The 15,530-nt window shown below is 46.5% G+C and overlaps 1 protein-coding gene across 1 annotated transcript in view; it reads left to right on the forward strand.

The window, feature by feature from the left end:
- The window catches only part of LOC308368426 (bromodomain-containing protein 4-like), a 37,192-nt gene extending 22,266 nt beyond the window's left edge, over positions 1-14,926 (forward strand). The window contains exons 7-21 of the mRNA XM_080842596.1: positions 40-215; positions 507-635; positions 1,228-1,425; positions 1,951-2,198; positions 2,729-3,135; positions 4,620-4,703; positions 8,163-8,714; positions 9,188-9,624; positions 10,544-10,721; positions 11,200-11,288; positions 11,951-12,038; positions 12,291-12,409; positions 12,804-13,006; positions 13,293-13,584; positions 14,144-14,926. Of these exons, the coding sequence (XP_080698722.1) occupies positions 40-215; positions 507-635; positions 1,228-1,425; positions 1,951-2,198; positions 2,729-3,135; positions 4,620-4,703; positions 8,163-8,714; positions 9,188-9,624; positions 10,544-10,721; positions 11,200-11,288; positions 11,951-12,038; positions 12,291-12,409; positions 12,804-13,006; positions 13,293-13,584; positions 14,144-14,212 (3,269 nt within the window). The 3' untranslated portion in view covers positions 14,213-14,926. The remainder of the gene's footprint in view (positions 1-39; positions 216-506; positions 636-1,227; positions 1,426-1,950; positions 2,199-2,728; positions 3,136-4,619; positions 4,704-8,162; positions 8,715-9,187; positions 9,625-10,543; positions 10,722-11,199; positions 11,289-11,950; positions 12,039-12,290; positions 12,410-12,803; positions 13,007-13,292; positions 13,585-14,143) is intronic.
- The last annotated feature ends 604 nt before the right edge of the window (positions 14,927-15,530 follow it).

Raw genomic sequence — 15,530 nt, forward strand, 5'->3', positions numbered from 1 at the left:
TAACTGTGGGGTCCTAACTGTGTGTAATGTTGTCCGCAGTGAGTCCTCGTCGGAGCGAGCAGCTGCGGTACTGCCGTGGGGTCCTGCGGGAGATGCAGGCCAAGAAGCACATCGCCTACGGCTGGCCCTTCTACGTGCCAGTGGACACCCAAGCCCTGGGCCTGCACGACTACTACGACATCATCAAACACCCCATGGACCTCGGCACCATCAAGGTTGGTCACACTCACACTCACACTCACACTCACACTCACACTCACACTCACACTCACACTCACACTCACACTCACACTCACACTCACACTCACACGTAAATGAACAACACTTAAGAAGAAAGTTAAAAAATGCTGCTTAGGTCTATTCTCTTGTCTACCATCTCCACAGTGGTCTCTCCATTTAGACCAAAGACACACACACACACACACACACACACACACACACTCACACAGGTGTGTGTGTGTATCACATATGTTGAAACCCACGCATGCATCATCTCTCTTCCCCAGGCTAAGCTGGACAGCTGGCAGTACTCTGACGCTCAGGACTTTGCGGCTGATGTCCGCCTCATGTTCTCCAACTGCTACAAGTACAACCCACCGGACCATGACGTGGTGGGCATGGCTCGCAAGCTCCAGGTATGCATGCGCGCGCACACACACACACACACACACACACACACACACACCTACATGCGCACACACACACACACCTACATGCGCACGCACACACACACACACATACACACACACACACACACACCTACATGCACACACACACACACACACACACACACCTACATGCACACACACACACACACCTACATGCACACTCATATACACACGACCATGACATGGTGGTTATGGCGCCGGGGACACATAGTTACACACACACACACAAAGATACAAACACAAAACAGACACAGACACACACTAGTTGTCTGATTCCATGTCAGCCAAATCTTAAATGGTCAACAATTATTTGTATCAGCGTTTGACACTCCTTGTCATGTTGTTCTTCCTCTGTTTGGTAGTCGTTTGTGCATCTTTTTATATAGAGGTGTATATTTCACCCGCTTAACCCTCTCCATTCCTCTTTTTATTTTGGGGGTATATGTACACTCAGTGGCATGTTTTCCTTTCTGTGTGTGAAGTAGTAGTGAAGTGAATCTTTTTATTTAGGGGTGTGTATATTTCACCCGCTTAACCCTCTCCATTCCTCTCTGTCCAGGACGTGTTTGAGATGCGCTTCGCTAAGATGCCGGACGAGCCCATGATCATGGCCATGCCCGCCCTGGCGCCCACACCCATGATGCCCCAGCCGCCACCGCCCCCGCCCATTATCTTCAGCGAGTCCGAGTCTGAGTCCGAGTCTGAGGGTGACTCGGACCACGAGAGAACTCAGAGACTCGCGGAACTCCAGGAGCAGGTAGAGTTGGTGTGTTTGTTTGTTTGTTTGTTTTCCCCGCGATTTGGATGTAAATTTTAAAATGTGTGTTTCAACATATTTGTGCTGTGTGTATTTGTGTGTTAACATGCTGTGTGTGTGTGTGTGTGTGTGTGTGTGTGTGTGTGTGTGTGTGTGTGTGTGTGTGTGTGTGTGTGTGTGTGTGTGTGTGTGTGTGTGTGTGTGTGTGTGTGTGTGTGTGTGTGTGTGTGTGTGTGTGTCTACATGCTGTGTGTGTGTGTGTGTGTGTCTACATGCTGTGTGTGTGTGTGTGTGTGTCTACATGCTGTGTGTGTGTGTGTGTGTGTCTACATGCTGTGTGTGTGTGTGTGTGTGTCATACTATATGTTGATAGTGTGACTGTGTGAGTGTGTGTTTCTATATGTGTGCATGTTGAAATATTGTGTGTATCAAGCAATTGTTAACTTTGGTATTGTGTGTGTGTCTGCGCGTGTGTGTGTGTGTGTGTCTGCGCGTGTGTGCGCGCACGTGTGTGTGTGTTTCCAGCTGAAAGCCGTACACGAACAGCTGGCCGCACTCTCTCAGCAACAGCCGAACAAGCCCAAGAAGCGAGAGAAGGAGAAAAAGGACAAGAAGAAAGACAAGCACAAGAAAAAGACGAGTGCGTCAGCCCTGACCCCGCCCAGTTTGGGCGAGGCCTTCTACAGAGAGCCCACGCCCCCTCCCCTCCAGCCAATCAGGAAGAGCAAAAGCAACAAGGAGACCGCTGTGGCCAACAAGCCCAAGAAGCAAGGGTGAGAACTACATTTCCCACAATGCAAAACACTGCTGAAGGAGGTGCGGTTCTCTGTGCATCTCCTCATGTCTGCTATGGCAGAGAGATTGTAATAACGCTGTAATGAAACTATAATGGCAAGTACTACAAATCGTTATTGTCATTATCCATTTTACCAACTAGCAGAAGGATTTAGAAATGTTGACGCACCCCCCAATTTCTTTCTTTCTTCATTGCCTGCCCTTTCTATTTTTTCACTTTCTTGTTTTTCCTCCATTTCTCTTTTCTCTCTTTTTATCTCCCCCTTTTAATCCTGTGTTGTTCCACAACCTTCTCTCTCTCTGTCTCTGTCTCTGAATTCGATACGCTGGGGCCTAAAAGGAAAATAGCATTGTCTATCCGACACATCATAGGAAACATCAGACCATAAGAATATACTGAATCATAAATATGTAAAACATGCACTTGTGCGGTTATCACACACACACACACACACACAGACACACACACACACACACTTATATCTCTCTCCCTCCTTCTCTCTTACAGTAAGAAGGACCTCACTCAGCAGAAGCCCGGCCGGCCCGTGGTCCCTCTCCCTGCACATTCGTCCTCCTCCTCCTCATCCTCCTCTTCCTCCTCCACCTCCTCATTGGCCCCCTCTGCCTCCCACCTCCAATCGGACGACGAGGGCGGGGCATCCTCAGCCCCAGGGTCCAATCCCGCACTGAGCCGGCCCATGACGCTGGAGGAGAAGCGCCAGCTGAGCCTGGACATCAACCGGTTGCCGGGCGACAAGCTGGGCCGCGTGGTGCACATCATCCAGACGCGCGAGCCCGCGCTGCGCCACTCCAACCCGGACGAGATCGAGATCGACTTCGAGACGCTCAAGCCCTCCACGCTGCGTGAGCTGGAGAGATACGTCAGCGTCTGCCTGCGCCGCAGCAAGAAGGGAGGTGTGTGATCTTGTGTGTGTGTCCTTGTGTTTGTTCTTGTGTTTGTGTGTTTGTGTGTGTGTGTGTGTTTGTGTGTGTTCTTGTGCAGGTTCTTGTGCGTGTTCTCCTGTGTGTTCGTGTGTGCGTGTGTGCGTGTGTGTGTGTTTGTGTGTGTGTGTGTGTGTGTGTGTGTGTGTGTGTGTGTGTGTTTGTGTGTTTGTGTATGTGTGTGTTCTTGTGCGGGTTCTTGTGCGTGTTCTCCTGTGTGTTCGTGTGTGCGTGTGTGTGTGTGTGTTTGTGTATGTGTGTGTTCTTGTGCGGGTTCTTGTGCGTGTTCTCCTGCGTGTTCTTGTGTGCGCGTTCTTGTGTGCGTGTTCTTGTGTTGTGTTCTTGTGTGCGTGTTCTTGTGTACGTGTTCTCGTCTGTGTGTGTTCTTGTGCGTCTGCTTTAGCCTCTGCGTGTGACTGCGTGTCCTTGTGCATGTTCTCGTGTGTGTGTGTTCTTGCGTGTCTGCTTTTGTGTGTGCTTGTGTGTGTGCGTGTGTGTGTGTGTGTGTGTGTGTGTGCCTCTGTCTCTTTACCCTCACGCTGTATGGGTGTGTTTATGTTCTGATGTCTTCTTAGTAGGGGTGGGAATCTCTTGGCACCTCACGATTCGATTCGAAATCGATTCAGAGGTCAACGATTCGATTTTAAATCGATTATCGATTTTGTAATACTTTTTTTTTTTTTTTTTTTTTTTTACACATCCATTTTATGTTGAAATGCAAGCTGCATCGATTATTGCGTTGCTCATAGAAAGTCAAAATTGTGACAAGAAAAAGGTTTTTCTCTAATAAAGCAAATAGAGAAGGTAATTCATCTGTTGATTTTCTTTAATTATCAAACACAAAGTAGGAAGTGATTTTAGTCAAAAGTCGAAATGCATCGATAATCGTTCTATCGGTTTCGAATTGATAATCGATAATCAATCGATAATTGCATTTCAATATAAAATGGATGTGTAAAATAAACGATTATCAATTCTAAACCGATAAAATGTTTATCAATCCATTTCGACTTTTAAAACATTCTAGTTTGCTACTCAGTCTTTGCTACACTTCCTACTTTGTGTTTGATAATTAAAGAAAATCAACAGATGAATTACCTTCTCTATTTTTTATTAGAGAAAAAGCTTTTCCTTGTCACAATTTTGACTTTCTATGAACAATCCAATAATCGATGCAGCTTGCATTTCAACATAAAATGGATGTGTAAATTTTTTTTATTACAAAATCGATTATGAACTTTTCTGAATTGAGAGACAATCGTTTTAGAGAGAATCGAGAAAAATCGAATAATCGATTTTTTTCCCCCCACCCCTACTTCTAAGTGTGTTTTTGTGTATATTTACTTTCAGACTTTGATGTGCGACTTCTAGTACTCAGTAGCTTATTGTGTGTGTGTGTGTGTGTGTGCCTGTGTGTGCCTGTGTGTTGCTGACTTGTGTGTTTGTTTGTCTTCCAGCTGAGAAGGTGAAGATCAAGATGGGCTCTTCATCGGGCAGCAGCAGTGAGGGCAGCTCCTCAGACAGTGACACCTCTGATACAGGTACACACACACACACACACACACACACACACACACACACACAACACACACACACACACACACACACGTCACACACACACACTCTTTGCGGCCAGCCCTGAGTTGGAATGTGGACTTCGTGATTTGAGGTGAAAAAGAATTTGCAGGAGCAGTGGTTTCCGTTTTAAATAATGCAACAATATGTAATTGCTGTCCAGGTTGCAACAATAATAACAAAACAAAAACACTTTTAACAAAACAAGATTCATTGTCAAAATATAGCATAGCATTATTTACTTAAAGAAAAGCTGTCCTTCTCTCTCAACCACACCAAGAGCACTGACCTACCCTCTTAAAAAGGCCTACCTATTAACCTGATTCAATGTCAAAATGTAGCGTAGCATTATTTACTTAGAGAACAACTCTACCTCACAGCAAGAAAAGCTGTCCTTCTCTCTCAACCACCCAAAGGGCACTGAGCCACCCGCTTAAAAAGGCCTACCCATTAACCTGAATTGGCCCAATAGGGCTGAACCATGAATATGGAGAAGAATAGCACATTTTGCATACTATTAGAGATGTCCGATATTATCGGCCCACCGATATTATCGGCCCGATATTAGCATAAAAATTTAATATCTGTCAATATCGGTATCGGATTGTTTTCCGATTTATTATTTATTTATTTTATTTATTTTTTAGCTCAAATTTTTTTTTTCAAAATTGTGCAGTACAGTGCACATTGTAATTGACTCATATTTGTGCATTTATTCAATTAAGGTTATTGGGTTTTAGTTAAAGAAACATACTGCTATGTTGCACATAGTTGTTCAGGTACAATGTTTTATCATTTGTGAAGTCAAGTTTGCCCTATTTGTTGTGGGGATTGTCAAGATTATCTCAGGGAGAGTGTAATCCAAACTGTAAAAATAAACATGGCACTTTTCCCTTAAATTAAGTTGAAGTATTTTTCTTATTTTGCACAGACAATGTTAACATTTGGAAAGCCTTGTTGCATTCAAGAATGCATCCAGTGGGGCATCACAATAACATTAAGCATGTTGTGTTAATTCCACAACAGGAGATATGTAATGTTACCTATATTAGGTTTGAGGAAAAATAACCCAAATATCACCATCGGTATCGGCTGATATCGGAATCGAAAATTTAGAGTTGGACAATATCGCATATCGGATATCGGCAAAAAAGCCAATATCGGACATCCCTACATACTATTAAACAATAATTAATATTGTCAATCAAATACCTACAGTCAGTGACAAAAATGTTGGCACCCCTGCACATCTGTCAGATAATGCACCACTACTCCCAGAAAAGTGTTGCAATTACAAATGCTTTTCTATTCACATGTTTATTTACTTAGTTTGCATTGGAAAAACACAAAAAATCTGAGAAATAATGCCAAATCTGACTTTATTCCACATAAAACTCAAAAAAGGTCCGGACAAAATTATTGGCACCCTCAACTTTATAATGGGTAGAACACCCTTAAAAATAAAGACATACAAATATCTGAAATCTATAACTTCCTATAACCATTAATGAGGTGTCTTACACCTCTCTACTGGAATTTTGGACCACTCTTCTTTTGCCAACTGCTCCAAGGCTCTCACATTTGAAGGGTGCCTTCTCCCAACTACTGATTTGAGATCATGCCCCAGTTGGGCTATGGGATTAAGATCTGGACTAATCTCGGACACTTCAGAACTCTCCAGTGTTTTGTCTTAACCATTTCTGGGTCGTTTTGAAGTGTGCTATGGGTCATTGTCCTGCTGGAAGACCCATGTCCTCTGACGGAGACCCAGCTTTCTGACAGTGGGCCCTACATTGTGCCCAGAAATTATTTGGTAGTCCTCAGATTTCCTGATGCCATGCACACAGTCAAGGCATCAGGTTTCAGAAGCAGCAAAGCAACCCCAAAACATCGGTCCAGCTCCACCATATTAGCCTGTAGGGACCGTGTTCTTTTTTTTAAGGTTCCATTTCGTTGCCTGTAAACTGCTTTACCAAAAAGCTCTACTTTGGTCTCATCTATCCACAGGACGTTCTCCCAGAATGATTTTGGCTTCCCCAAGAAAGTTTTGTCAAACTCCATTCTGGCTTTTTTATGTCTCTGTGTTAGCAGTGGGGTCCTCTGGGTCTCCTACCATAGCATCCCATTTCATTCAAAAGGCGACGGATAGTGGGAGCTGACACCGTTGTACCCTTTGTCTTGAATGTATTTGGAAGTTGTTCTAGGTTATTTATCCACCATTCAAACAATCTTTTGTTGCATTCTGTCATCAATTTTTCTCTTCCTTCCACATCCAGGGAGGTTAGTGACAATGCCATGGGCTGTAAACTTGTTGATGACACTGCGCACAGTGGACACAGGAACATTAAGATCTCTGGAGATGGTCTTATAGCCTTGAGATTGTCCATGCTTGTCTACAATTTTGGTTCTCAAATCCTCAGACAATTCTTTGCTCTTCTTTCTTTTCTCCATGCACAGTGCGGTATACGCAGACACACAACACAAAGGTTGAGTCAACTTTGCTCCATTTTAACTGGTTGCAAATGTGATTTATATATTACCAGCATCTGTGGCTTGCCACAGGTGAGTTTAAATAAAGATTAAAGGAGCATTCCATGCTTAAAATACAATTATTCCTTATAATTTTGAAAGGGTGCCAATCATTTTGTCCGGCCCTTTTTTGAGTTTTATGAGGAATAATCAGATTTGGCATTATTCCAATGCAAACTAAGTAAATAAACATATGAATACAAAAGCATTTGTAATTGCAACACTTTCTGGGAGTAGTGGTGTATTATCTGACAGATGTGCAGGGGTGCCAACATTTTTGTCCATGACTGTATATAATACAATAGCCAATATCCCCAGAATGCATAATAACTACATAATGAAGATGTACACCAAACAAACACCCCTGCAAGAGAATGCCTCGCTCCCTCCCCAAGTTGTACGATGTAAAAGTGCTATCCCAGCACAGAGACCAAACAATGCGTCTGTCCGCGCATAAACGCCAAACACCCGACACCAATACGCCCTTACGCTGTGTAGCAAACAAGCACCACACACACACAAAACACTAAACAACACTTTCAATAAGTGCATTGAAGTCCATATAGTATATCGTGATTACAGGGGAGATGTTGTGTATGTGTGGCTGCGTGCGTGTGTGTATGAGAATAAATGAATCTAAATAAATTAGTCTCTTACTCCCACATTTGCGGTAAAGCAAGCAAACCGTTAATTAAGTTCCTTACAGTAAGAAGGGAAATGTTCACCTTCTCATACACACCCTCACATGTACACACACACACTCACACACAGTTTGCAGACACTCAAAGATAAGCACACTCGGTTATGTATTGAACTTCTTTCTTCCTTTCTTCATCTCCTTCCCTCTCTCCCTCCTTTCCTCTCACTCTCCCTCCCTCTCTCTCTCCCTCTCTCAGGGCTGGTCCCCAAACAGAAGAAGAAGCCGTCTGCTCCGTCGGCCAAGCGAGGCTCCGCCCAGACCATCACCGTGCCTCCCCACAACTCTGCCCCGCCCACCTCCAACTCAGCCGCCGCCGCCGTCCCCCCTGCGCCGTTGGCCCAGCCCCCTGCTGGCCCCTCCCTGGCGCCCTCTCATCTCCTCGGCAACAGCAGCTACGAGCCGCTGGCCCATTTCAACCCGCAGTCCTTCGTGTCGGCGCCGCCCGGGCGGTCCAGGGGGGCCCCCCACCACCAACACCAACACCAACACCACCACGGCCAGCCGGGTGCCGCACTCACACACGCTCACGCCAACACACAGCCTTCGGCGCTCACACAGGGACAGCAGTTTGGCGGAAAAGGTGGAGGAGGAAAAGGTAGCGGAGGAGGGAAAGGCAGCGGAGGAAAAGGAAAAGGCGGAGGAGGAGGAGGTGGCGGCGCCAGCGCTAGCAGCAATGGGCACACACCACCTCGCCAGCACGACACGCACGCCTTCCTCAACCAGCATCCGGCGGCCATGACAGCGCCAGGTATGGGAATGACCACATGACCACATGACCACAGGCCTATTCACAATTCAACCCCTATTCGTATTCAAGGGTGCACAACATTAATCTTCTCTCTGTCTCTCTTCCTCTCGGTTTCTCTCTCTTCCTCTCCTTATCTCTCTTCCTCTCATTCTCCCTCTGTTTCTCTCTCTCGTTCACCCTCTATCTCTTGCTTCCTCTCTTCCTCTCTGTCTCTATTCCTCTCTTTCTCTCTCTCTCTGTCTCTCTCTCTCACTCGTTCTCTCTCTTCCTTTCTCTTCTCTCTCTCTCTCTCTCTCTCTCTTACCCTCTCTCCCGCTCTCGTTCTCCCTCAATATATCTCTTTGTCTCTCCGTCTCTCTCTACTCACTCTTTCTCTCTCTTTCCATTGTCTTCTCTTCCTTACTCTTCTCTCTCTCTCTCTCCCTCCCTCTCTCGTTCTCCCTCTGTATCTATCCCTCTTGCTCTCTCTGCAGCTCTCCACTCTACTCTTCCTCAGCAGCCATCGCGGCCCAGTCACCGTGCAGCTCCTCTCCCCCTCAAACCCCCCTCCGCCCCCACCCCAACTACCCCACCTACCCCTACCAGCCCACCAACCCCTACCCCTGCCCCCGTCCCTCTCTCCCTCCCTACTCCCCATCCCTCTCTCCTGTCCTCCGCCATCTCGCCCTCAGCCCCCTCTTCCTCCTCCTCCTCTTCCTCCTCCTCTTCCTCTCAGCAGCAGCAGCATCAGCAGCAGTCTATCAGGCCTCTGTTGCCCCTGGCCCCTCTGGTTCCCACCCCCACCCCGTTGCCCCCTCTAGCCCACCAGGGGAGCTCCATCCTCGGCCATGTGTCGGCCCAGCCCCCCCAGGCCCTGCTGGAGGATGAGGAGGACGAAGAGCCCGCCAGCCCACCGCTGCCCATCAACCAGGTGTGTGGGGCTGCTTTATTCTACCATTGTTGCATCATGGGACTTGTAGTGTTCTAGGTAAAATAGCCATGACAAGGGTTTATTTTGTGGTGATATAATGGAAAATGGGCTAAAGTTGAGACTGTTCTAATGATAAGTAATTCATTTTCCATGCGAAGAGGATGGTGTATATCTGCTCTACGTGCCTTGATATTGTGGTAAATGGGCTAAAGTTATCATGAGAAATGTATTATTAGTACATTTAGTAATTCACTTTTCATGTGAAGAGGATGGTGTTGGTAGGATCCCAAGTGCACTGATTATTCTGCCCATGACATTGACACCTCATCACTCAAATCAAGTCCTGTTTACTCGTTAATCGTTTTCTGAGGATTTGTCTTTATTACTCCATTTGCTGCCCATTAACCCGGGGAAGTGGCCTCACAATCAGTAGTGCTGCTGCTGACCAATAGCCAAGAAAGTGACGTCATCGTAATCATTCGTATACGTCTTATTGCAGTTAGTAGGTTATTACTGTACAAACACTGACACATTTTTGTTTTCAATAAATTCACTTCTTTGGCTTTGCAATATTTATTTATTTATTTATTTTATATCCAGTCATTGGGATTTTGATGTAATGATAGCAATGTAAACTGCTCTCCGATAGGAATAAAACCACTAGGGGAGTAGGTGTTCTCTTTTCCTCCCCATAAACAGTAACCAAGGAAGTGACCTTATCCCCTTTCCTCCTCATATACAGTAACCAAGGAAGTGACCTAATCCCCTTTCCTCCCCATAAACAGTAACCAAGGAAGTGACCTAATCCCCTTTCCTCCTCATATACAGTAACCAAGGAAGTGACTAAATCCCCATTTCCCCCCTAAACAGTAACCAAGGAAGTGACCTAATCTCTTTCTTCCTGGTCCTTGTTTGCCAGATGGATCAGCAGCTCCTGATGCAGCCGCTAGGGTTCAGTCCCTCTCCGCCCTCTCAGCTGGAGGGGGAGCAGCCGCACGTCCAGACACACACACTCACACACTCACAGCAGCAGCGGCAGGACGGCGCCACCGCGCACACACACATTAAGGAGGAGGAGTCTCCGCTACACAGCTCAGGTGAGACTTGCACACATCTGTACACACACAGAGAGTCTTACGTACAGGAGCACACACACATACACATCTGTACACACACACACACACACACACACACACACACACACACACATCTGTACACACACACACACACACATCTGTACACACACACAGAGACACATGCGTACACACACACACACACACACACACACACACACACACACACATCTGTACACACACAGACATAGGAACAGACACACACACACAGAGACATGCGTACAGACTCACACTCGCATACACACACACATATTCAGCCAGAGTTACACACAGGTAACAGGCATACCTTGGTTCATGTATATATATATATATATATATATATATATATATATATATATATATATATATATATATTACTTAGACATAAATGGGCGTACACATACACGTTTGACCTTTATTGGCTTAAAGAGTTTAACTGTGGGACCCTCCCTCTCTGTGATAGGTCCGCTGAGGGATAGCCCCTCCCCTCTGTCCCAGTTTCACTCAATGGTGAACCAGTCGCCTGCCATGGATATGCCAGACAGGAAGCTTGTGAGTATGAGTTTGTGAGTTCCTGGGTCAGCAATGCCAACTCGTACAAATTGATCCGTACTAATACAAAAATGTGATGGAAATACGGCTATACGAATATGATTACTGATGAATTTGGGGTCAACTTGCAATATTATTAAATCAATAGAATATTTGCGGTAACTCAAGAAATCAGCAAAAATGTGTCATAATCCTGCTTACCAAGATGGAATGCGCCATTGTTGTTTACATTGACTGCCATGATACGCTTGCGCTGATTTGTTCGATATTATAGCTGCCGCGACACGGCAACCAATAGGGAAGCTCGGTTCATTGTACCTTTATTTAAGTGCGCACATGCGGTTGTGTTTTATGTGTTTTAACGTCAACAAAATCGCTATATGAAGACTATTGACTTTTATCATCAAATTCACGTGATTAATTCACGCCTGTGGCACCCACTGAAGGCAGAATACTAATTTACTGGGTAAAATACAAATTTTTAACAATTGAGTACAGATTTGGCACACCACAATGTTGGCAACACCGTTGTGTGTGTGCGTGTTGGAAATGTGAGTGTGCTTGCTGTTGTACACAGGACGGGTGTGTGCATAGAAATCTTTTGTGTATGTATGTGTGTGTGCGCATAATAATTTGGTGTGTGTGTGTCTGTGTGTTATCAGCTGAAAGAGGAGAAGTTCCCTCCCTCTCCAGTCTTGGTCCTCAGCCCAGTTCATCAGGACGTCCCCGACAGCAAACCCAACCTGCACAGTGAGTGTCTGTCTGTCTGTCTGTCTGTCCGTCTATCGGTGTGTCTCTGTCTGCGTGTCTGTCTGTCTGTCTGTCTGTCTGTCTGTGTGTGTGTTTGTGTGTGTGTGTGGTGGGATTGTTGTTGTTGTGCATGAGTTGTTTATATTGATCATGTTTGCACTGATATGTCTATACGTGCTGATGTTTAGATAAACTGATGTCTATATGTGCTGATGCAGATGTACTGATGTCTATATGTGTGCCTCCAATCAGGAAGCAGCATCAGGCCACCGGACAACTCTCGGCCCCGCCCCACAGAAGCCTCAGCTCCACCCACTTCTCTCCAGGACAACCCCAAACAGGAGCCAAAAGGGCTTGGTGGACCTGCAAAGGTGTGTGTGTGTGTGTGTGTGTGTGTGTGTGTGTGTGTGTGTGTGCGTGCGCGTGTGAGTGTGCGTGTGTGTGTCTGCAGTGGACCTGCAAAGGTGTGTTTGTGTCCATGAGGCCAGGAAGGACCTGCATGTCAAAGTTTATCAAAGCTTGAAAACATAAACGTTGATTTAGTTCTGGTACTTTATAGTACAATAATGTTGTTCATAGGAGTTTTATATTATCTTGGCTGATAATGTTGTGCATAGGAGTTCTATATTATCTTGACTGATGTAACGCTATCTCTCTTTCCCTCCTCTTTTTTTCTCTCCATTTGTCTTCCGTCATTCTTTCTCTCTGCACCTCCCTTCCCATGAACTCTGTGTTCTCTCCGTCCTCCCTCATTCCTCCTGTCAGGATGTGAAGATGAAGAACATGGGGTCGTGGACGAGCCTGGCGCGCAGGTCCAACTCCTCGTCCTCGTCCTCCTCCTCCCAGCAGCGCTCGTCCAGCGACAGCTTCGAGCAGTTCCGCCGCGCCGCCCTCGAGAAGGAGGAGAGGGAGAAGGCCCTCCGGGTCGAACAGGAGAGAGAGAGGGCACGCAAAGAACAGGACAAGAGGTGAGAGAGAGAGAGAGAGGGAGGGGAGGGTAAGGGAGATGTGGAAGAGAGAAGATGGAGAGAGAGAAAGAAAGTGTGCAGAAACAAGAGAAGAAGTGAGAGAGAGAAATGGTGTATTAGAGAGACCAAGAGGGTGGACATTTCTGTTTGCTGTGTGTTTGTGTTGCGTGTTTACGCGCACGCGTGTGTGTGTGTGTTGTGTGTTTACGTGTGTGCCTTTGTGTGTTGCGTGTTTGTGCGTGCGTGCGTGTGTGTGTTGTGTGTTTACGTGTGTCTTTGTGTGTAGGTCCCGTGACGTTGAGGACCCTGTGGATCACCCGCGCCGTGGCCACCATCACCACCACCAGCAGCAGCAGCAGCAACAGGAGCAGCAGCCTAACCCTCCGCCCCAGCAGCCTCCTCCCCAGCCTCAGCCTCACTCTCAGGGGCGCAGACGGCCAGAGCAGACGCAGACGCCCCCCCAGGCCAACTCTCCCCACGCCCCAACACCTCCAACCCCCCCAGCACAGACGCTCAGCACCCCCGACCAGAGAGAGCTGGCCCGCAGGCGAGAGCAGGAGCGGAGGAAGAGAGAGGCGGTGAGTGTGCAGACACACACACACACACACACACACGCACGCACACACACACGCGCAAATGCAGACACACACACAGACACACACAGGCACACACACACACACAGGCACACGCACACACACAGGCACACGCACACAGACACAGGCAGACACAGACAGACAGACAGACAGACACAGGCACACGCGCACACAGCCACGCACAGACACACACACAGCCATGCACACATCCACAGCTCCGCACACACATCCACACGCACACAGAGGCACACACAGGCACACACAGGCAGACACACACACATCCACACACACACACAGACACAGCCACGCACACATCCACACAGACACAGCCACGCACACATCCACACACACACAGACACACATCCACATGCACACACAGACACACATCCACATGCACACACAGACACACATCCACACACACACATCCACATGCACACACAGACACACGTCCACACACACACATCCACATGCACACACAGACACACACTCATATACCCACACTCACACCATGTCTCTAACCCTTGTCATCTTTCCCTCCCCTCAGACGGCCGCCCTCATTGACATGAACTTCCAGAGCGACCTCATGGCCATCTTTGAGGAGAACCTTTTCTGAAGGAGGGAGCAAGAAAGAAAAAACTTCATCTCTCCTTCCTCCCCCTATCTCTCTCTCTTTCTGTCTCTCTGTCCATAATCCTTTTTACCCTCTAAAGTCAGATTACCTTTACCCTACCCTACCCTGAAGTATCTCTACGTTTGTATCTCTGCTTGGTATCGCCAGGGACAACCTGAGGGCCCCCCCGGCAACCCCCCCAAAAATGAGACGTGCGATTTAAATAAACAAAGACATTAAGGAACAGAAAAGAACTGGTGTTTTACAAAAACAACAAACGGTCTGGAATCTCAGAAGATTTTTCTTTCTTTTTTTTTCTATTTTTTAAAGTGAATAACTGTATTTAAGATGTTGTTTTCCCTGAGAATGAAAGTGTTTAACCTGCGGAGGAAAAAAGAGGTTAGTTTGGCCTCACTCCCATCTCTATCGTTCTCCATTACGCCTTCCTTCCCTCTCTCTCCCTCTCTCTCTTTTTCTCTTTCACTCTCTCTTCTTCAGTGAAAGTAGGGGGGGATTATACAATTACTCAGCAAGTCTACTCTACAAGTGTGTTTGTGTGGGTATTGAATAGAAACACACACACACACACACACACACACACAACGTGTCGGGGCAGTGTCGCTTCAGTGTGTGTTTGTGGTTCCTAATGGGTGGGGCTCAGGTACTTTGTAGAGTGTGTGTGTGTGTGTGTGTGTGTGTATGTGAAAGCGTTTACGTCTGTGTGTGTTCTCTGGGGTGGAAGGTGTCATTAAGGTGTTATTAACACCCGCTGTCATGCCATACTAATTATCCCCCTTCCATCGCAGCATTAGCCATCATAATTATCTTCATTATGATGATGTTGATTCACAGCTTCAGGCAAAAAAAAGACTCTTCTGCAGGAGGGGGAGGGTGTGTGTGTGTGTGTGTGTGTGGGGGGGGGGGGTGTTGACGTAGGCCTAAAGGAGCACACAGGAGTGGGTATGGGAAGGGAAAAGCTGGTTGGCTTCAAGCTCAGTTCCGTGTTGCGTAGCGCGCACTCCGGCCAGTAGGTGGCAGCCAGCTCCAGGCCAGAACTGTATCATAGGCGACGGTTGTCTTGGCACCACATACTTCCATACACACACACATACAATGTTTAATATATATATTACATTGAAACAAAGTCAAGACAAAAGTAAATATATATATTATATACAAAAGTTAGTTGAACTATTTAGAGAAAAAAAACTCTTGGGTGGGTATGGGGGTATTCGGTTATGTTAAGAGCACAGATTTGTTTTTGGTTCATGACTTTTAAAGAAGCTACTGTAAGGAAAAGCAGTTTTTTTATTATTATTCT

This window comes from Sprattus sprattus (assembly GCF_963457725.1).
Source record: "Sprattus sprattus genome assembly, chromosome: 1".
Lineage (NCBI taxonomy): Eukaryota > Metazoa > Chordata > Actinopteri > Clupeiformes > Clupeidae > Sprattus > Sprattus sprattus.